The sequence below is a fragment of the Populus euphratica genome, unplaced genomic scaffold, assembly GCF_000495115.2.
Source record: "Populus euphratica unplaced genomic scaffold, PopEup_1.0 scaffold26.1, whole genome shotgun sequence".
In the NCBI taxonomy this organism is placed as follows: domain Eukaryota; kingdom Viridiplantae; phylum Streptophyta; class Magnoliopsida; order Malpighiales; family Salicaceae; genus Populus; species Populus euphratica.
In genome coordinates this window covers 83,548-105,142 of record NW_011499896.1, presented here as the reverse complement: position 1 = coordinate 105,142, position 21,595 = coordinate 83,548, and the positions used below count along the sequence as shown (strand labels likewise).

The 21,595-nt window shown below is 32.7% G+C and overlaps 2 protein-coding genes across 2 annotated transcripts; both read right to left on the bottom strand.

Moving 5' to 3' along the window:
• Positions 1 to 883: 883 nt before the first annotated feature.
• GCP4 (GAMMA-TUBULIN COMPLEX PROTEIN 4) lies at positions 884 to 7,692 on the bottom strand. The gene is made up of 16 exons (XM_011035217.1): positions 7,350 to 7,692; positions 6,979 to 7,258; positions 6,745 to 6,881; positions 6,485 to 6,583; positions 6,182 to 6,302; positions 5,366 to 5,638; positions 5,051 to 5,131; positions 4,885 to 4,968; positions 4,229 to 4,315; positions 4,021 to 4,076; positions 3,740 to 3,922; positions 3,291 to 3,516; positions 2,644 to 2,732; positions 2,335 to 2,488; positions 1,678 to 1,800; positions 884 to 1,598 (listed from the first exon to the last, which is right to left on the bottom strand). The coding sequence occupies exons 1-16, from the start codon at positions 7,502 to 7,504 to the stop codon at positions 1,530 to 1,532; spliced, it is 2,217 nt and encodes a 738-aa protein (XP_011033519.1). The 5' UTR covers positions 7,505 to 7,692; the 3' UTR covers positions 884 to 1,529.
• Positions 7,693 to 10,404: 2,712 nt separating this feature from the next.
• On the bottom strand, positions 10,405 to 16,435 carry LOC105131982 (uncharacterized protein C57A7.06-like). The gene is made up of 11 exons (XM_011035215.1): positions 15,923 to 16,435; positions 15,507 to 15,696; positions 14,473 to 14,948; positions 13,571 to 13,789; positions 13,001 to 13,324; positions 12,433 to 12,780; positions 12,261 to 12,338; positions 12,076 to 12,171; positions 11,623 to 11,994; positions 11,076 to 11,207; positions 10,405 to 10,858 (listed from the first exon to the last, which is right to left on the bottom strand). Exons 1-11 carry the CDS (start codon positions 16,250 to 16,252, stop codon positions 10,697 to 10,699), a joined length of 2,727 nt encoding a protein of 908 aa, XP_011033517.1. The 5' UTR covers positions 16,253 to 16,435; the 3' UTR covers positions 10,405 to 10,696.
• Between the last annotated feature and the right edge of the window lie 5,160 nt (positions 16,436 to 21,595).

Genomic DNA, 21,595 nt, shown 5'->3' with positions numbered 1-21,595 from the left:
ACTTCTCGGTAGGTTCTTTGATGAAAACGTCTGGTTTTAGCAATGGAAGAACTAAGAGCTAAATGTAGTGACGAGACTCTATTTCCATGCATGGTATGCGTGGATCGGAATATATGCATAGGTTCTCTTTTCATTTCAGCATGGAAGCAATGAGAGGTAATCTGGAAATGAAGTGGGAGTTTCGATAAAGCCCTCAATCTCCCTGTATGGTATGCATGGATTATAGCGCAAAACAAAATTCATATAATGATCATAATTGAATTAGGCATGCATTCATGAATACTTGAAAATTACAAAATATGAAACATAAAGCGAACGTAATAACATTACTTAAAGTAAATACATTTGATTCTAATACACGAAATGCTTCATGATGATTTTACTAAACATTCAGATATCAATGTTCAAACCTTGGTGTTGACATAGGGAGATTTCAAACTTCAAGGATCAAACTGGAACATTTTGTAAATTATAAGACAAACAATCTTATCCAAAATTTTATTGGTTATTGTTAGTCAATTTAGATTGGAAGGTTGTCATTAAAACAAATTTCAAATTTTTTGATTGACAATAGAAATTTTTGAACTTCACGGGCTGACACGGTACCTTACGTAAGCATCAGGAATAAAATTTACCTTGCCTTCTGCTTCTCTATCGAAAGAGCCCGCTCCTTCTGCTGCAGTATAGAAGAGGATCGCGACGGCTTGTGCACTCGTAAAGAGTCTGTCCACTGCAAAAATAAAGAAACGTGCTTCCCAGCGGCTTCCTGGACTCCTGGCGCAGGAAATTTAACTGTTAGGATAACCTTTCGGCTCCAATACTGGTTGAAGATGAGTTACAACATGGAAGCTGCTATTTACTCCATCCATGTTATATACAAATATGAAAATCAACTTCTCTTTTTATTTGAATAACTGAAGACAGTTTTCTAACTTTAATTCCCTGGCCATAAAGACATAAATCTGTGAAGCATCAAAACCTCCATTCAATCATTATATATTTCATGTCAGTGCCTTACAAACCCCGCAATTCACTTCACAGATGCAAACCACACATTTACAAACGAAACTTCACTTTGGCAATGGAGTTTATGGATACACATCTCTATAAAGTACAAGCTTAAATACCAATTGATGAGTTGGTACAAGCACTAAATGGAGCTGCCTACCACAAGCACCAAATGACAAGGAATGCCACGCCAGGGTTAACAAGCTGTGTGAAACGGACAATGCTGGCTGCTGAAATTTGTCTCACTTCCAGGGGATGGTTACTTGTTAGTTAACATGGAGTAAGCAAAAAATCAACCCGCAACTTGAACAAGCCAGTTTGCAAAGAACCACCTAATAGGGTTGGTTAATCGAAAAATCTTCACGCTATGGAGACATGCACCCTCATCACACCCACCAAAAAGGGCGCCTCATCAAATGGAAGTATGCTTCAGAGTCTATTGCCAACCTCGGTTGAGACTTCCTCAACACAAATGACAACAGTACTTGCATGGAGCTGATTTGACTTGTAAATGACTTTTGCTATTGTTGATTAAAAACAGGGAGTGTTGGAGATGGTCTAACAATATTCAGCACACCTTGTGCAGTTGTCTGTCAGAAAATAAAAGTGATCAAACAGGTCAAAAAACTGAAGGACTAAAATAAGATGGCATGTTTAGGGAAGAATTACCTCAAAGAACAGATTAAAGTTTAGACGCAAAAGAAAACGCCTGAGAAATGGAGCTCGCTGGCTCCCTGCAAGCCTACTACTGCGCAATATAGTGTATAAAGAATTTGATTTCTTGTTAAATTCCTGGGGAAAAGAACATTAAAAGTCAAGGAACCATTTAAATTTGGTGGCCACAAAATTGCCAAAATAATCAGCGGTCATTATTAAAAAAAAAAAAACAGTTATTCTAGTAGAAGAGCATAACTAGATTTGACACACATATACTGCTGACTTTCAGAAATAAATGTCCAAAATAAATATATGATCATGTGACCACCAATATGACAACTTCCCACAACTCCAAATCTCCAATGGAACAGAAAGGCAAAATCAAATGTTTGTTATAGGCATATGGCATGTCTATATAACAGACACTTCTCTTTCCAATGAAATCCAGAGTAGATGGTGTTTGGTCAAGTGCTTAAGAGATAAGCATGTCAGTGGAAAACAATGCAAAATAGCCATCATTGAAGTGCAAAAGCACCAAACAACAATGTGAATTTGCAATTTTTTGCATAAGACAAGGCACACAAAATTGAGGTTTGATACTTTCAGAGCTTAATGTTTCAGCAAATCATGAACTGCCAACTCAAAATAACAAAACATTAGCAGAAATACCTCTGTTAAATGCTCCAGTTCAGAGGTATTTGGATTGTTTTCTTGGTTTTCAATGCTCCAGCAGAATTGCAGGCAGAGTTTCATTATGCTGTCTAAAATCCTTGACACGGAACCAATGTCCAAAAAAGATTGTGAAATTAAAGCTGATAAATACCTGCAAGTTAATGTCATGTTGTGTAAGCATCATGTTGCGACTATCAATGTATGAGAAGAGTATAAACTCAGAAAACAGCAATTATGTAGAACAGAGGTGTGCAATTCAATGAATTAAACAGGCAGGAGGTTACTGAAACCATTCACTTCACTTACTCTTGATGGAAGCCCACAAGTTCAGTAAAGTCATGAGAATCTCGAGTATGAGCTTGCAAAACATTCCATTGGGATTCTATTACATCCACCTAAAATACAAATGCAAAAAATTAAAAAGAAAATGATCTTGAAATCAACCAGTAAAGGGAAAAATAGAATAAACTCATGGAAGGGGGAAAAGAAAAGGTAAATAAAAGTGAACAGAGTTGAAAAATAAAGAAAATAAAGTTTTATCCTCTAACATTTCTGACTGTTATTAGAAAAAGAAATAGCCTGACAATAAATTTTTTATCTAGTCAATCATTGGGATACAATTTAAAAAAAGATGACAATCAATTTCCCTACATTGTCCTAGTATTATTCCCAACATCCTTCATGATGATGGCTAAACTTCACTCAAGATATAAAATATTATTTAATTTATCAAGTTATGTGTGACCAGCATATGGCTTGTCCAATTTATAGACTTTATTTTGTCCAACACTTTCAACATGTTATCCAAAGCAAGGTTCTTGGATAAGATCTGATATGCATATCAGTCACCAGTCCTGTACTGCTTTATAATTAAAAAATTTGGCAATTCCTATGTTGCATAGTCTTTTAGAGACTATCTCCAAAAAAAGTTGACCTACACATGGCATCAATACCTGGATATAGAACTGAAGATTTCTGATCAAGAACGCCATATGCTCTCTAACACGCCACATTGGCCTAAAACGTTGGCGTCGTTGCTGAGATACTGAGCAGTTCAAACGGTCATTGCGACGCTTGGCAAAATCTGTGTGATCTTGATGCATCACAGAAGCCCATGATTTCTCCAATTCCATTTGTGTACGTTTCAGCCGTAGCAAATACTGAAAGACCCTTAGGTACCTGGAACATTCTTGAGGTTAACATGTGCATGAGATAGAAAGGAATTATTCAGCAACTATGAACTACATTTTGTGGTAGTATTTTTTCAATATTATTTGATAAGCAATTAAGGAACTGTCTTTCAACTTTATCAGATGGCAAAAGAATGCATATTTAAGTAAAGAAGAAGAAGAAGAGAAGGAGAAAGACAGAGTGGCATCCATAAGTATCGGCAGCATCTTACTGAGACAACACTTCCTGAGTAAAGAACAACTGTAGGGGCCAATCAACAGAGTATTCCAGAGCAATACCATCCCATCCATCCAGAGAAATCTCTGAAGAAGCATTTGCTAATGAAGCACTTGTACTCCCAGTCTTGGGTAAATCTACTTGGGAGGATTTAACCGCGGATCCAAATGAAGGCATCCTTGAATGGAAAACCAAAATTAATAAAATTTAAAATCAAATGAAGATTGATAGAAATATTATCAGATACAATTTTGCATTAAAAATATAGGTTCTAACCGCAAGGATACTCTGGAAAAGTACTTCTCCTCCTCACCAATCGTCTTTATAGCAGCCTACAAAGCAAATAGTGCCAATGATTTTTTTATTTTTTTTTATAGTAGACAATTAGTGAATTTGACGTGGAGCATTCTGATATTATCAACATTTAAGTTAAAACAAGGAGTATAATTATGTTTGCTAGGGAAATATGTTGTTCTAAGCTTACCAGCTGGAATGGGACCATGAGATCAGCTTCAGCAGTTGATTGTCGAGGAGGCAAACGCATCATTTGCCGACTTTCCTCAAGAAAACACTGGCATAATTAATCCTGCTTTGTTAGAATTGAAATTTCTGTTCACTTTATAATTGCAAAATACGCACCAATGTCAGCACAATCTTAGACTCCTGGACTTTAAAGCAAGGCTAACTTGTGAAAAAAACCTTTCCAACAACCAATAGAAAATCAAGATTTTGAATAAAAACATGTTCAGTGAAACCCTAGACCAAAGTTCAGGAAATTTCTGCAAGAATGATTTTGATCGGTTGTAGTTTATTTGTGATGAGGCAACAATGCTGAACCAATCTTGTTATAGAATTTTAGAAGTTCCTACAAAGTATAAACTACAAACCAAAGATTGCATAGGAATATGAATTATATCAAAAGAGAGCTACATAATTTCAATAAGAGCATCCTTCCTAAAAAGGCTACACATTCATCCAAATTGCACTGTAATCCATTCCAAAGTTTGTATAGATTCACAAAGTGATGCAGGCTAAATATATCAGTGACTCTAGGAATCTTACAAGGGCAAGGCCCCGGAAAAAATTTTGAGGCATGATAAATGTCAATTTTGAAGAGATAAAATATTATCCATCCTTCACCTGGAAAAAATCTCCTTTCGCCAAAAGAAAATAGTCTTTAAGTGCCTTCAGGTGGCCATTCAAGTCAGCACGCACAACCACAAGCTTCAAAAGTAAAGAAAACACAGGTGAATCAGGTGCTACGATAAGTAAAAATATATAAATACAAGAGGGTTGCGTACAGCACCTGCCAAAGATGACTAGCTGCGATAGCACGAATAGAGTCAACAGCACATTCAAATGATCTTTTGTGAAATTCAGATGATTCCTACATATAATGGAACCAAAATTCAGTATACACTGCTGTGGATTATAGTTCAATGAAAAGGGAAAGGTCCATTCTATCCAAATATATAAAAGAATTACAGCTAAATATAAGTGCATTTATAGTGAAATGGATTAAATACACTATGGAGCTATTAATGTCTCCCAGTGTAGCTATCTATCAAGGAAAGGGCAGCACAAGATGTTATCTATGGTGATACAAATTGAGGAAGTGAACCTTTAGGTCTCGAAGCATATTTTCAATCTTGTCAGCCTCGGACTGTGGAAGTAATTCTTCTCCAATCAAGTTTGTATCTTCAAAAGACTCTTTCTGAAAGGGGAAGCGTCCTGTTGATACTTGATTTTTTTGATAACCTTTCGGTATCTGCTGATTATGTACAGGATCCTTAAACTGAAATGCTGGGCTTGGATTCCGGAGAACCCTGATGGCTTTTCCAGCAAAAAGAATTGATTCAGCAACACGCATATGGACATACTCAGGCAGCATATCCTGCGGAAATTCATTGAAAGAGTAAATATATCAGAAAAAATGAATCCCAAACAGGTATATTAGAACAAATCTGTTTGTTGTGGCTTGGAGAAAGCCCAATATCCTTCTTATTGAAGCATTGTTTAAGCAATAAGCAATGATGCTAAGTTAAATATAAAGCAGAAGTATGAACAGGAAACACAAAAGTTCTTCAGGCATTCAAGAAAGAAAATCAATCCATCAAAGATTCATGTGCAGGAATGAGAAGAAAACACTGTTTCCACAAAAAAGCTTTAGCTTGGATTAAAATGATTATCATTTAAGCAATTGCATATAGAATAAAAATCAAAAGAAGGGCAGGGGGGAATGAAAAATAAAAGAAGAATGAAAGACAAGAAAGAGAAAGTCAAAGATAAGCCATTAACTGGTCATTGTCAGTATTCCTATCATCATCCAACTCTTACCCAACCACTTTCATTAATATGCAAAACAAAAGCATGATTTTAGTGTTCATTGTTAAGCGAGAGATGAACATAAACATAGGAGGAGAGAGTTTAGAGATACCAAAAAAATATGAAATCCCAAGTGCCAATCTGTTAAAGATGCATCATCAGTTGACAAGCGAGCCAATTTTTCTGAAATGTCTGGATTAGATGAGCCATGCTCCACATCCCTATCTTCCTGCCTGAAAATTGATGTAATTATTTATCCAATTTTGGTGGTTTTTGTAAGAAGGTTGTAAACTAAACAGAACAAAGTTTATTTAACTTTCACCGAGTAAATTAATCTTAACTCATCCAATTTTGGTCATTAGAGCAGAATGATGTTATAGCATATCATTGTCAGAAGAATGACTTTGCACATTACCTTTTGATGAAAAATTCACCATGCTGATCTTGAAGAATCCCATAAACCACCCAGGAAGCAAGTTGATTATACATGACCTGATGCCCATGCCAAAGAAGCCTATACTTTTAGACACAGGAATAAACAGTAAAGAAGGTCATTACCTTGGAATTCCACATGTGTAGATAAATAAACAACCATGTTTCATTTCTTATGCTATAAAATTACAATCAACGCTAAAAAAGAAAAAAACCAAAATAATAAACAGCACTAAAATAAACCTTTGAATGCATGATTGCAATTCAGGAACCCCACAGTGACATCTTTTGTGCAAAAGGTTTAGAAGTTGTCCTCCGCGAATATCATCGCGCTCAATCTCAAGAACAAGCTCATAAAGTGGCGGCAAGAGAACAAAAAACTGCAAAAAAAAATTCGGAAAATTTAAAAAAAAAAAAACCAGCAAATTCCCCGACAATAAAAAGAAAATCAAACCATTTTTTAGTTCCGAACCCAACCTTGTTAAGACCTTGCGTAATAGTGCCCAAAATAGGAATGCTCTCTGACAGTAACTTCTGTTCAATGTGGAGAACAGCAGATCTGTAAACTGAAAGAATCTCAACAATGCCATTAGCAATAGCTCTGCGATAAACACTCTGTTTCTCTTGTACATTCTTATTCGACAATTCATTATTAGGATTTGCGGACCTAATCCAACTCAGATTCCGAGACTTTGTCGCAAATCGATCAAGCTCTCTATAATAAAACCCTAGACTGATTATCCTCTCAATAAGATCCCTGCAATTTTATTTTATTTTAAAAAAATCAGAATTAATAAAACAGGTAAAAGAAAGAGGAGTACAAAACGAAGAGTGTGGGAGGTGGGTACCTGTCGCTGGGTTGGATGAAGGAGATATCAGGAGCGAGCTTGAAAGAGCGGTGTTCGTCGGAGATGGGAATGCCGAGAGAGTTCTGGTGTTCTCTCTCATCGATAATGAGATCTCCAGTATAGCCTAAGAGTGAGAGTAACAGCTCGTGTAACATCTTCCTTTTCTTTTTCTGTTTTTGATCACCAAATTGGCTAGTAGATAGTTGTTCTCATTTGATAATTTAGTGCAGTGGAAGTGCTCGTAGTTTCCCTTTCCGTTTTTATGGATACTAATAATAATAATATATGAGTAAAGGTTGGATTTGAAATTTGCCTCGGAATGGCCGGATTTGGTTGTACAGATTACAGAGTGTTTGGGAGCGTGGATATATGTAGTGGACGACGATACATAATTTTTTAATATTTTTCACCACATTTCTTTTTTTAACTGTATCACAACCAATCAAACGAAGCCAAGCTGACCAAAAAGGTAAATATCGATGGAACGGGACGGCGGTGTGAATTTGTTTTTAACCGTTCAATATGTAATTTTTTTCTTCGAAACATACTGAAATAATATTTTTATATTTTTTAAATTATTTTTTGTAATATTAATTCATCAAAATTATTTAAAAAAACACTTTCCAACTACAAAAATAAATAAAATTAGAAAAAAAAAGTTGTATGTTGCAATTCGGAGGAAAAAAACTGAAGTTCTATAATCTGAAATAAAACTTTCATCTTGAAATGAATACCTATTTTCTCGAAGAGCAGAGACAGAACTACATAAAGTCACAAACTACAGAACTACAAGACTTGGTGTTTTCTTAGGTCGAACCAAAAAAAACCGACAACACAGCTTCAAATAACGGCTCAAACACCCAGCGTCAAGGTTGATTGACGCCCTGCTGAACTACATAGCTCAGGTCACCGGCATAACCAGTTCAAACTTTGATGCCAGGTATCGTGCGGATGAAAAATGGGGTTTTCAAACCTTGAGATTACATGCTCAAAGAAAATTATGCGTTTTATTAAAATTCTTAATAATAATTTTTTAAAAATAAATTATATTTATATTTATATTAATTCTTAATCTTTTTAGGAGAAATGATTCCTAATAAAAACTTACTTCATTAATAGAATTTATTTTACAGAAAGATTTTTAAATAATAAAATATTAATTAAATTAAAATTTTAAACTTAAATAAATAAATCCAAATACAATAAAAAATAAATAAATATAATCTACAAGCCTTATTTGAGCATCTTTTCAATTTTTGATTATAGAACCACAATTTTTAGTTAAAATTTCAACTTAATTTAATAGTCAGATTAAAAATCATGTTTAATTTACTAAATTACATCTTTGATTCTTTTAAAATTTTTCTAAATTTAAAAATCTTAATCATTAATAAAATAATACAATAAACATTCTTATTGTAAGAATATGAAAGAAATTCCTCCACATCAGTCCTTTGTACTTTTAAAAAACTCATCCTTAATTTATTTGTCAAAAACTAAATATGGTTACTCTAAAAAAAATACTTTAAATATAACTTGTATATCTTTCACCTATGAACTTCAACATTTAATTTATAATGTGTACATATAAAAGAAAAATTCATACTTGATGTTATATTTTATGTTCCTATGAAATCAACTTGTAATTTCTTTTCATATTTTTTTACTTTAAACTTGATTTCATCATCATCTATAACATTCAATACTTTAATAATTATACATTCAATACTTTAACCATTGTGCTATAATATTCAATACTTTAACCATTGTATGCAAACAAACATCAAGATAATTTTTCATAATATCTTAAAAAAAATTATGAGAAATTATCATGTTTTATTTGCAAAATCTTCATCTATAAATAAAATATCATCGTTTGCTGCTGACTTCTCCAACGTAAAATTAAAAAAATGAAACCGTTTGTCAACACTCTCTTTGATTATGTTATCTTCAATATAAATTAGATAACTTTTAAGTTTTGATTTCACCAAACTCCTCTGCATTACAAATAATAATAATAATAATGATGATTTATTTTCTTAAATACCCAATATAAAATCTCTTCGTGATTGTCTCCAATATGATTATCATGGTGAAATTAAAGGCATACCAATATATGTTTTAAAGTCCAGAAATTCAAACCACTATTCTAGCATCACAAGAAAGTAGATTATTTTTATAAGGAGCCTTGTTGAGATAAAAGTTAGTTTTCAACTTTACAAGCTTATTAATAAATCTTTTCTTTAAAAACCTTCCATTATAGAATGAAATCTCATCAAATCTAGAAATACATCCAGGGCTTGGCCTACCTTGAGTTAAGTAAGTTCTTCTTTTCACAATCCGTGTTTGTGTTATCCATTAATTAAACAGATCAATTAAACAAGATCTGTTAAGATGTGCTCCAAACTATCAAATCTCTATTCTAAACAATCTAGTTTCTCCTGTTATGATGTGCTCCAAACTATCAAATCTCTATTCTAAACAATCTAGTTTCTCCTGAGCCCGCACAGCATCTCAAAAAGCCTTCACTTCTATATCATAGAGTAGGTTGCTACCATCTTTATCCATTAAAAAGATCAACATGCTCTGATACCAATTAACACAACATATAAAATAGATAAAAACCATAGTTCTCAAGTCATAAAATTGAAGATCTAAGCTATAGAGAAATTAAAAAAAAAAAAATCCTTTAGTGTTTTATTAAAAATCTAAATAATGGTCTTTTTTTCTCAAAATAAACTACATTCGTACTTATACTAGTCCTAAAGGATTCCTAATTAATAAAATCTATCTAATAATAAGATTTATAAAAAGTAGAATAGTAATTAAACTAAACATTCTAATCTAAATAGAAAAAAAATATAAATACAACAAGGTAAATAAAAACAATCTCGGACAATAACTTCTAAATCTTATTTGAACACCTTTATTGTTCCAAATTATTATAAAAATTTAACTCGATAAAAAATAAAACCTTCATAATATTCTATTAAAATTTCAATTCAATTAAAAATTGTTTGATTTACCAAATTATATCTTCAACTCTTTTTAAATCTCTCAAAACCTAAAAATCCTAACCATTAATGAAATAATACAATAAATATTATTATAGCAAGAATATCAAAGAAATTTCCCCACGTCTAACTTGGCTTGCCAGATCTCTTAATTTAACGCCCGCTAAGAGCTTACCTCGAACTGCCTCAAATTTAATGATACCAAACTCCATGCCTCCTAAAAATTGGCAAATACAGGGGCTCTACCCAAAAATCCAGGACAGAGGGACTGCAAAAGTTTCAGCCTACAGAAAGCAGCGAGAGTTGAAACACCCTCAGTTTTCTTTTCCTTGTCTATGACTTTGCCACTACTGCCTTTACTCTGCCTTGGCTTCGAATTATCCTTTGATTCTGTCTTTGTTTCTGTCCACTTCCTCTATGCTCCTCCCCTCTTTCATGTGGATCCACATCTTCATAGTTGATTGGTTGAATAATCAGCCCTTGTTTTTTCACCACCTGCATAGGATGCATTCCAGGTAAGAGAATAAGTGTGTGCAAAATAATAAAGCATCCCGGAGAAATTGGGAAAGCACAATACTGTACGAGACATCCAAAAATTATAATGCATTTTAGCAAGCGAGATTTTTTATAAAACAAGAACCTTCCACATCGAAAAATGGAAAATCAAATTTGATCATATAAAGGAACGTGAACTTGTGAGAAAATAACTCACTTCAGGTCGATTAAGAGCTCTGACAGCTGTTGCAGGATTGAATTCAGGTCCAATAGGCATGCGAATACTTTGTTCAAAAACTTCCTTTGATGTGAACGGGTAAGGCAATGTTCCTGAAAACAATTTTTCTGCCTGCAAAATCCAAAGAGAGACAGATTTATTAACCACCACGACAACTACCAAAATATTTGGACCTACAAGATAAACAACACTTTGAAATTGCTATTTCAAATCTTCAGTGCTTGATGTTTCACAAAACAGCAACCCAAACCCAAGCTAGCAAACAATTACTTCGATACAAGAACAAGAAAACAATCTTTGATCTACAACCGCTTTTCACAAACAATATTTTTTAAAAAACAAGTAGCATTTCAACTTCGTCAACATTACAATCTGAAAAATAATCCTCCTCTTCAACTAAAAGCTTCTTAGTCAGAATTTAAAGTAACTTAAAGATAATGATTTTCATATCCATCATCATGATGCAAGGTTAAACAAGGGACCTCAGAAAAAGATGCCTAGCGAATCATAAACAGGCATCACTAACCTTTTTATCCAACTTCTCAGAGACAATAACATTTTTTAGATGCGCATCCTTCCTTTTCCTAAGAGCCTCTTCCCTTTTTCTCTTTGCATTTTTGTGCTCTTCCAAAACCCATGAAGGCAAACCTTTCTTTTTTTGTACACAAGTCCATTGGCCCCAGCCAGGAAGTTGAACAGGTTTTTCAGGTTCAGGATTTTCTTCATTTATAATTTCCTCTTTATCCTTGCTAAATTCTGCTTGCACATCATCTCCGGCAAAAGCTTCACGTATAAGCTCTGCTTGGGAAGGAAGCTTGTAAGATGATATGTGCCCTGGAGATAAAATCCCATCAACCATCTGTCCTTCACTATCCGCATCACTATCCTCCCCTTCTTCCTTCACAGTTCAAGAGAGGCGGGAAAAGTAAGAAATGGCCAATCATAAGAAGAAAGCAGAGTGCAAAGGATGCGGTCATACCTTTAATTCTACATCTTGATTATGTATAGCAGGTTCAACAACTTTCCGAGACCTTTTTCCATTGGTGTCCACTTCATTTGGACAACTGCTACTCATCTGCTAGTTATGTGCAGTCTATTCTCAGGTTACCTTATCTATCCACGTGGAAGAACAGAGACAGTTTTACAAAAAGAAGGCATCATTACCTTTTTCCATGCATCTGATTGTAGTATAGAAACTTCATATGTCTTCTTGTGACCTGGATCTCTAACAATTTCAGAAACCTGAGAAAGATTAAACATTTTATTTCAATTTGGCAACCTAAGCAAACAGATATCGATTTCAATATGGGCAGGAAAGAAACCAAAATCCCATTACCTTCAAAACAGAATCTTCAGGAATGCTGGCATCTACATCAAGCAAAACAGAGTTGACATTAATATTATTTTGCATACCATCTGTTCTGCCTAAACCAACATCAATGTCTTCTTCAGCTTCCAACTCAGCTTCACTATCACTAAAAATACTGCTTGATCTGATTTTATTTTTTGGTTCTTTAACCTGCATCTTAGACGCACCAAACACCCTTCTACCACTCACAGTGCCTGTTTTTGAATTTTCTGCCTCATCTGTGTCCTCCATCTGCTTCATTGACAATTCAAAATCTTGAATAGTAAGCCTAGCTTCTGCATCAGCTGCTTCCTTCTTTTTCTTCAACGCCCGTTTCTATACCAAAGCAAATTAAAAAAAAAAAAGATGAGAAAAGATACAAAATTTACTTGTGCGATTCACAGAGAAATCTAGGTAGAAAAGGAATGAGCGGAAGAGTATCATTTTTAGGTAAACCATTGAGATTTCTCCCTGGAAAGAGAGGAGCAAGGGGGGGAGGGGAAAGTAACAAGGACATCAGTTTAAAGAAGCGAAGCAGATAAAAAGCAGACATTACCATGAAAGGTAAAGAAAGAACTCCTGAATCAGGCACTTCATCATCTCCTTCTAATACTTGCATTGTCTTATCTCTTGCTTTTGCTAGTAACTTAGATGCCTCATCCTGGTCTGAACCACCTTCATTTTCGCTATCTTCCTCATCGCTGCTGTCATCGCTGCTGCTGCTGTCCTTCATAGTTTTCATTTTCCTAGTCAAAAGAGCATGCTGATGGAGTTGTTCAGCCATAGCAGCTCGAGTACCTTCATCTTGGGCATCCAAACCACGCTTAACAATACGTTGTGCCCATTTTGATTGGTTTTTGTGCCTTAAGGTCATGCGTTCCTGCATCACATGTGTAGGGTAGAGATAAGAGTAAAATTTGTGGTTTCATTGAATATTTTGGGGACATGAGGGATTGATTTTCAGAACTTTTTTGAAAAGACTATCAAAATTTTGATAGTTTATTAATTATGTCAAAGATAACAATAAAGAATTTGAAGGTTTCTTTAATTATGCTAAGAATTTTAGGGTCATAAACAGATTGATTTTCAGAAGGTACTATTAAATATGTAGAAAATGACCAATCACCTCTGCACGTTTGAACTCTTGCTTCATTGCCAGTTCTTTGGCTTCTTCTGCATCCATCGGCATTCCTACAGATCCTTTCAATCTTTCTTTCTTCAACAACCGATGGTATGTTTTTGATTTTATCTTCTTGACACGTTTCATCTTCACTTCATGGCGGAAAAGAAGGCTGCGCATTTTCGCAATATGATTTCGGTTGTTTACATAATCTTCAAGGGATATCTTCCAGGCATCATACAAGAAAAAAAGAAGAAGAGGAAGAAAACATTCAGTTTTGCAATGAAATAAAGAAGACTGCAATCCAAGAATCAATATGTATGAAGTAAGCCTGGTGAGAAAAACAATTTGCAGACACAAGCACCAAAACTATGACAACTGGTTTCTCAAAGCTAAAAATAAAATAAAAATTGTGAAGATACTCAGCCCATTCTCCTCCCAGCATCCCTTTTTTCCCCTACTGTTCTCATAAACAATGGTTAGCTTTAGAATCTCTTCGCTGATTGAGAAAAAGAAGAATATTCAAACAAATGAATAACATATTCAAAGCATCGAATCTTTGCTTTTAAAGACAGAAGATCAACCTAATTCAGAAACATTTGAATCAAAAATCAGTTGCCTTGCTTCTTCTTTTTCATCATTTTTCTTGCACTTGAAAGTATAAAATCTTGTTTAAAGTTCAAAACATTGAACAAAAATAGTCGAGAAATAAACTCAATCACGTCCAGAAGATGAAGTAGCTTAGAGGAGAGATTTTGCTAAATCAAGTAAAAGAAGACTGCATTATGGCAAGAAAACTGCAAAACCACAGGTAACCAGAAAGAACACAGAAGGCATAGATGAACTGCAAACGGAAAATATTAAGATGCTAGATTGAATCAACTAAAGAATATTTATGGCCTCCATACCTTATTTAATTCGAGAAGCTTTGAGCCATCTTCTTTATGAGCTGTCGCAACCTTGTCATCATGAACTAATGAAGACATTTTCTTCTCAAACTCAGTTCTAGGCTCAAATTCAGAAGCTATTGCCCCTACAGTTGAAAACCCCAAATCTGTATCTTTGTCAAAAATAATGGTAGGGGTCTCCCTATTCCTCTTGACCAAGGGCTCCCATTTTGTAATATCTTTCTTCGATAGCTCATAAGCAGCTTTCCTTTCCAACCTGTCTCGATCTTCCTTGGGAAGTGGAGCTTGAAGCAGCTTTCCCTTTTTCTCCACTTGACGAGTTATATTAAGAAGCTCTCTATATCCAGGTTTTCCTTGAATGCTTTCCATAAGGTCTTCAATAGAAATGCGGCCATCACCATCTAGAATGTCACGGGTAGGATTATACTCAGATTCTGGATATCCCTCGGATACAACAACTTTGTTCTTCTTGCGGCCTGGGAACAACATAGGATTAGGCACCACTCAAACCCCTAATTACTAAACAACAATGCAGCAGACATGCAACTTCTAGAACATGTCAGCAAATATATTTATGGCACCTAAGAAAATGTTCATGATTTCATCTCTGCAATTTCTAATCATGGTGCTAGCGCATAGCAAGACTCACAATTTTACATCAATATGTTAAGAAGGCAAGCATATGAGGTGAAAATAAGTCCATGCTCTTACCTTGATTAAGTTTCTATCCGTTGCCCAATATACGAAACAATTTAACCCATAAATGGATGCAAAAACAAGGACATCTACTCATACACAACTAGAACCACGAAAAATAACTTCAAAAGCATGAAGAAGAAGAATGTTCTGCTCTCGAATATTATCCCCTAAACATAATTCATGTTTCCATCTCTGAATATACCCATAAGATGTTAGAGATATGTAAACATACTTCAGGTTCAAGTGCACTAACTTCATTGGTAGATAAGTAAGCATGCATTGTAAATGAAAAGCATGCCATGCACCCAACTAATCTCGAGAAGTAGAAGTGATACCTTCAAAGGCCTGGCTTGGCATCCCAGTGATTCCTTGCAGCATCCTCAGATGTCTTTCGTCATCTGCATCTTCATCTTCAACATCATCACCAAGTTTATCAAGATCTCCCCTTTTACTATCCCGGCCAGCTATCTTATTTTCAACACCATCGAAATCATTGTCGTCGTCATCCGAAACAACATTCTCGTCCTACATTAACAAAAAATCATATAAAAAAACAACAATCAGCATAGCAAATTCAGATGCCGTCAAGACCGTCAAGAACTAGAACACCATCCGAAGACACTCCAGAAAAAAAAAATCACTCTTCTAAATTTTAAAATTCAGCAGTCAAACTATAATTCACTTCGATTAATTAAAATAAAATTAATTTATAAACAAGCTATGCTATAAATAGAGAGGCAGAGCTAGAAACCTCAAAATCCTCAGGTAACTGATACTCGTAATTCTCAATGGAATCAAAGCGGCGGTTCTTCTTGGATTCCTCTTCAGGAACTCCTTCTTCGTATTCATAAACGTCGTTGCGAACACCTTCATCGTCATCTTCTTCGCTGCTGTACTGATCATTAGGGTTAACTCGATCGAGCTCTTTCCGTAGAGCTTGAGGCAAGCGAGGACCGGTCCGCCTCTTCTCGTCCGTTCTCTTGCCGGATTTTTTATTGAATTTGGACGTTTTGTTAAATTTTGGTGGTCTATCATGTTTCTTAACGTCTCTCGATTTTCTCTTCTTCTCAACCATCTTCATGGCTATGAATTTCCAAATGCTAGATAGTTTGGGAAACAGCGGTGGTGCTTGAAAAATCCATACAGAAAAAAAAAAAAAGTTTTACACGCCTGCCTGGCTTCTGGCTTCTGGCTACCGCCGCCGTTTCGTGAAGAAAGAAGGTTAGGGCCCGAAGATCATGGCCTTTTGGGTCTATGTAAACTACTTCGTTTCGCTTCTGGGCTTCGTAAGAAAAGGCATTGATGATGCTACTCCATCAATTTCTAATAGCACTCTCTCAACTAAATTATTCTGTCTTTATAGAGTTATCAAAGTTTTCAAAATGTATTATTTTTTCATCATGTCTGTTATATTATATCATTATATTTTTCCATCCAGGTAGAAAAAAAAAATCGTTTTAAAATTGGCAGTGATATATATAAGGATATAATAAAAAAATCTCTTTATTTCAAGTATTTTAAAAGATAAAAGTTTTAAATTTCACGAACACTAAAATTTGTTTAAAAAAGATTTTGATTTTATAAGAAAACTAAATTATATTCTTTCATGTGTAAGGGTATTTTAAAATTAAAAAATAAAATTATTTCATGTCATATAATTTAGAAACATCCGTTAATTCATTTTCTCTACTAGAAAATGGAGATTTGAGTTTTTTATCTATAAGTTATTTTCATCTAAAATTATTTTAAAAATATTATAAAAACTTCAATAAATTAATTTTTAGCCATAAAACATCATCTAATCATTTTAATAAAATAATCTTTTGAATATGAGATATTAACAAAAGTTAAATTATTAGAGATTTCAATATAGCTCTACGAGATGGTATAATTATTTTTTTATTCTTTAGTAACTAAAATTTAAACCTTTGACCTGAGCTGTTTTGGTCTTTTTCTTTAGCTCGGTAGGCATTAAAATATTATTTGGGGATGTCTATATTTTTAAAAAAATTTAACATGATAAAAAAAAATTATCTTGAATTCAATAAAATTAAGAATTCTTGATCAAAGGCTTTTCATAATCTTTATAATAATAAAAATAATTATTTCCCCTTGAGATAAAAACGACTCAAGTTGCTAGACAAGAGTGTTTCAAGGTTTTTTCAATTTTCATACATGGCAAAATAATGATTTTAACATTAGATAATACAAAAAATAAGATTTTTCTAAGAGGATATTTTATTATTTTTACATGGGTATTTCATATAATTAAGATGACCATAAGAAGTGTTTTATAAGGAGTGTTTTAGTATTTTCATATTTTATTTTTTAATTAAAAAATCATTGATATGTATGGTGGCATCCGTGATATTTAAGCGATGTATTTGATGCCACCCAGTGATCAAATCTAGCTATCTGTTATCTTTTTAAATTTGCTATTATGTCCTCTTTCACATGACGTGGTGCATATAAGCATATAGTAGTTGGATTGAAGTCAATGATTAATTTTTTATTTTATTTTCTCTTTCCCGACAATTAAAGTACAAAATTATCCTATTTATTTGTTGTTTTTCAATTTAAGTCCTCGTTATTTGAATTTCTTATTGTATCCTTGTTCCTTTTATAAAGGGTTTTTTTCTTCAATTTTGTTATTTAAGTATAATTTCTCATATATTTTGTTTTTATTTTAGTCTTCATTATTTTAATTTCATATTTTATTTTTATCTCTTTTATAGTTTTATCCTCTTGAATCCATCTTTATTTTTTGTTAGTGTTTCAAAATCCATCCCTTTTATTTTGGTTTTTTTCTCTTTCGTTTGAGTTTTGTTTGTCTACAATTCATCTTTTTAATTCTAGTTTGTGTATATTGTGTTTTTCAATTCAGTTTTTTTACTTTTGATTTATTTTTTTTCCTTAACTCCTTTTTCAATTTTTTTTATAAATTTTAATCTTATCTTTCAAATTAAATTTATGTTTTTTTTAACAGTGATAATATTTGTAGTTTAGTCATTTTTCGTTCGATTTGTTGTTTATTTTGCTTGTTCTTTTGACAAAATTTTATATTTTATTATTTTATTATTAAAAAATAAGTTTATGATTTTTTTTATTTCAACAACAACAATAATAATAATAATTTATTATAATGGTTGTAGTGGTTATAATATTAATAATTATGACGACGGTGGTAATGATAGTAATAACTATGATGGTTGTGTTGAAAATATTAATAATAACAATAACAATAGTAGTAATAGTAATAACAACAATAACAACAATAATAATAATTGATAGTAATTGTGATTGTAACAACAAAAACAATAATAAATGTGGTTGTAACAATAATAGCAATGATAATAATAATGATAAGAATTTAAATATTAATTATTGTGATGGTGAAAAGAATTATAATAATAGTATAAATAATAACAATAGCAACAATGATAGTAACATCGATAACAATTATAGTGATCACGATAATAATATTGATAATGGTTATAATATTATTTACTGTTAATAATAGTAATGGTGGTAATTGTAATAATGATAAAAATATTAGTAATAATAATAATGATAATGAGAATAACAATTGTTATAATAATAATGATAATTAATTGTTGGGAATTGAATTCTATTATTTTTTTATGGATAATATTTTTATCTAATATCCCGAATTATTAGTTTAAAAAATTTACATGGCTCGTTGTTCTATTTTATTTTTTGTTTTATTTTTTTATTATTTCATTCAATATTAATTTTTGAAAATGAAAAAAGTCACCCAAGTTTTTTTTTTAAAACCCATCAAATAAATCAATTTATGTTGAGTTATATTACTTAAATTTACAGCATTCCCAAAACAAACCCCGCCCTCTTGGTATGTGTGTGTGTATTTTCCAATTGAGAGTTTGGAGGCGCTCTATTAATAGAAAGCTCGTCAATCCTGGTATGGATCATTATAAGGAGATGAGAAGTTCAACATTGATTTCTTCCTCCAGACGTGTCAATTAGGCAAAGCGTTATATATAAATAACGCTTTTGTTTTTATTTTCATATATATTTTACTTCTATTTCTTAAAGCATTTAAATCATTTCAATATTTATGGAATATTGTTCACATAGATAAAGCTGATATATCATGCTGGCGTTTTTTTTTATTCAGACAAACTAAGATGGAGTCGAGAGGTGTCACCTAAGAATTAAATGATTTAAATGCATATTTCAATTGTAGTGTTTTATTTTATATTTTACTAGTCCTCGACCATTGAAAAATATTGCATATTTCAGTTGTTAGTTTCCTAAGAAAAAGGGCACTATTCCCCGATCACATTTATTCTCTTAAATATTATAATAAATTTTAAGAGTTTAATTATTATTATTTTTACTTTCCGACGGTGAACGGTTAAAAAAACATTTGTTGTCGTTTGAGTACTTTGTTGCTGCTTGGGCCTTGACCCAAACTGCAACAACTTTGTTGCCTCGTTGCTGTTTGGATCGAGCCACAAAAACCCCAACCCAGACAACTACACTTGTTTTTAGATAATGGTAGCTATGCAACAGGCAACATGTACTATGCAAATTACATGTCCAATTTCTTGATTAATAATTATTTTTAGCTAATGTCTCTCTAATATTTACAAATTACTTGATTCATGATATGATAGACACTATAACCAATGATAAACACCAATATTTCCACCATTAAATGTTAATGATGGATAATTTCTTATACTCAATATTTTATTTTTTTCACAATTTATTCTTATATTTTTCTTGCTTATTGGGTGAAGGTGAAGCATCGGAAAGACTTTTCCTCCTCGAGAGAGACTTTTATTTCAGAAATAATTAAGCCTGTGCAAAAATAATAATAATTCAAGACCACTTCTTGGCCTATAATCGCAGCTAATAGAAAAACAAATTTTTATCTGGAGTTTTTTCAATATTTCACTTCACTTCTGTTCATGAATATCCGTGCATTTTGCTGACCTATACTTGGAAGCCTCGATCATTTAACCCTTTTATCCTCTTTAATTTTAAGTCTTCGCAATATTGTTTTTCTTAGTTATTTCGTATTGACTTGAGAAATATTCGCTCTTTCTGTAAAGTCAATCAACCATATTGAAATCTAAGTGTACCGAAACAATTACTTGTCACGTTTTCTTATGTTTGATTTTTTTTTTTTACTTTAAGCATGTCTTGAGAGTTCATTTAATTTAATTGAATGGCCCATTGAAAATAACTTCTGACACGGCCTTTGTTTCCATTGGGATCCTATAATCCATTAACATAATAGATTCATTATGATAATTTTGTCATTAGGATGGAGATTCATTATAGATCCTTTTACATTTTTCTGTTCATCACCATAATGTATGATTATTTTGTCATTCCCGTAAAAATAATGAATGCCTTCGTCTTGCAAGTCTCCTGGTACTTTTATAGGATTTATAGGGTATTTCTTGTGGGCATTAAATTGTGTTGGTACAAAAAAGATAGCAAGATCTAATAAGTAGTAAGAAAACTTTTTGTACGCAGATACATCATGCAGGCATTAAAAATCTTGAAGTAACTTAATAATTTATTTAAAATGGTTGTATATGTTGAATAATTTATTGAATTGTAATTTGGTATTCTTTCGGTAATTATTTATTTATCAAAATATGTAATTTGTAATTATGGTTAATGTGATTATGTTTTTTCAGATATATCACACCTTTAAATTAAAAAATAAATACATGAATAGATAATTTTATTAAATAAATGATATAATTGAAAGAATTGAAAGAATTAATGTTTTATTATGATATGATTTTACATGAAGAATTGTAATATTTAACTTAATTACTTATGTATGATATAATTTAGGATGTTATTATTAAGTTAAATTATTATTAGCTGTATACATAGTTTAAGCATAACTACTCGTAAAAGATATCCATGCATGCTATTAAAATTAATTAGCTTTAAATAATTGTTAAAAATGAGAAATTGATATTATAGTTCATGCTGGGATGAAAATTTTCATTGATTTTTTATAGGTTGAGAAATACTGTATCAATAACTTGATATTAAAAACTTTAAATGAATCTCAGCCGAAAAATCAGTTATATATATATATGTGTGTGTGTAGTGACTATGAATATATGTAATATAATTTGGGACTGTATTTGGAGTTGTTTTAGTTAGAGATAGATCACAATAAAAGGTATATAGATTTCACTTCACAAGAAAGAAATAACTTGGCCTAGCGGCTTGGCCTAGCGGTGGCAGGAGCCAAGCTCCTTCCATTGCACATGGGTTCGAGTCCTGGTGTGCACGCCTGTCACCCCCGCGGTGCCTTACATGCCTACTGGGTTTGCAGGGTGTTCAGTGGGCCGTGGGGATTAGTCGTGGTACGCGCAAGCTGGCCCGGACACCCCACGTAAATTAA

Bases quoted from the DNA above. Each gene is read 5' to 3' on its own strand.
- GCP4 (XM_011035217.1), bottom strand. From the start codon at position 7,504: ATGTTACACGAGCTGTTACTCTCACTCTTAGGCTATACTGGAGATCTC. The intron at 3,923-4,020 runs GTTAGAACCTAT...TTTCCATTCAAG, and splicing joins TTTTCCAGAGTATCCTTGCG to GATGCCTTCATTTGGATCCG. The intron at 1,599-1,677 runs GTAATTCTTCCC...ATTTTCTGACAG, and splicing joins ACTTTAATCTGTTCTTTGAG to ACAACTGCACAAGGTGTGCT.
- LOC105131982 (XM_011035215.1), bottom strand. From the start codon at position 16,252: ATGAAGATGGTTGAGAAGAAGAGAAAATCGAGAGACGTTAAGAAACAT. The intron at 15,697-15,922 runs GTTTCTAGCTCT...TTGTTAATGTAG, and splicing joins AGTTACCTGAGGATTTTGAG to GACGAGAATGTTGTTTCGGA. The intron at 10,859-11,075 runs GTGAGTTATTTT...CATCCTATGCAG, and splicing joins GAGCTCTTAATCGACCTGAA to GTGGTGAAAAAACAAGGGCT.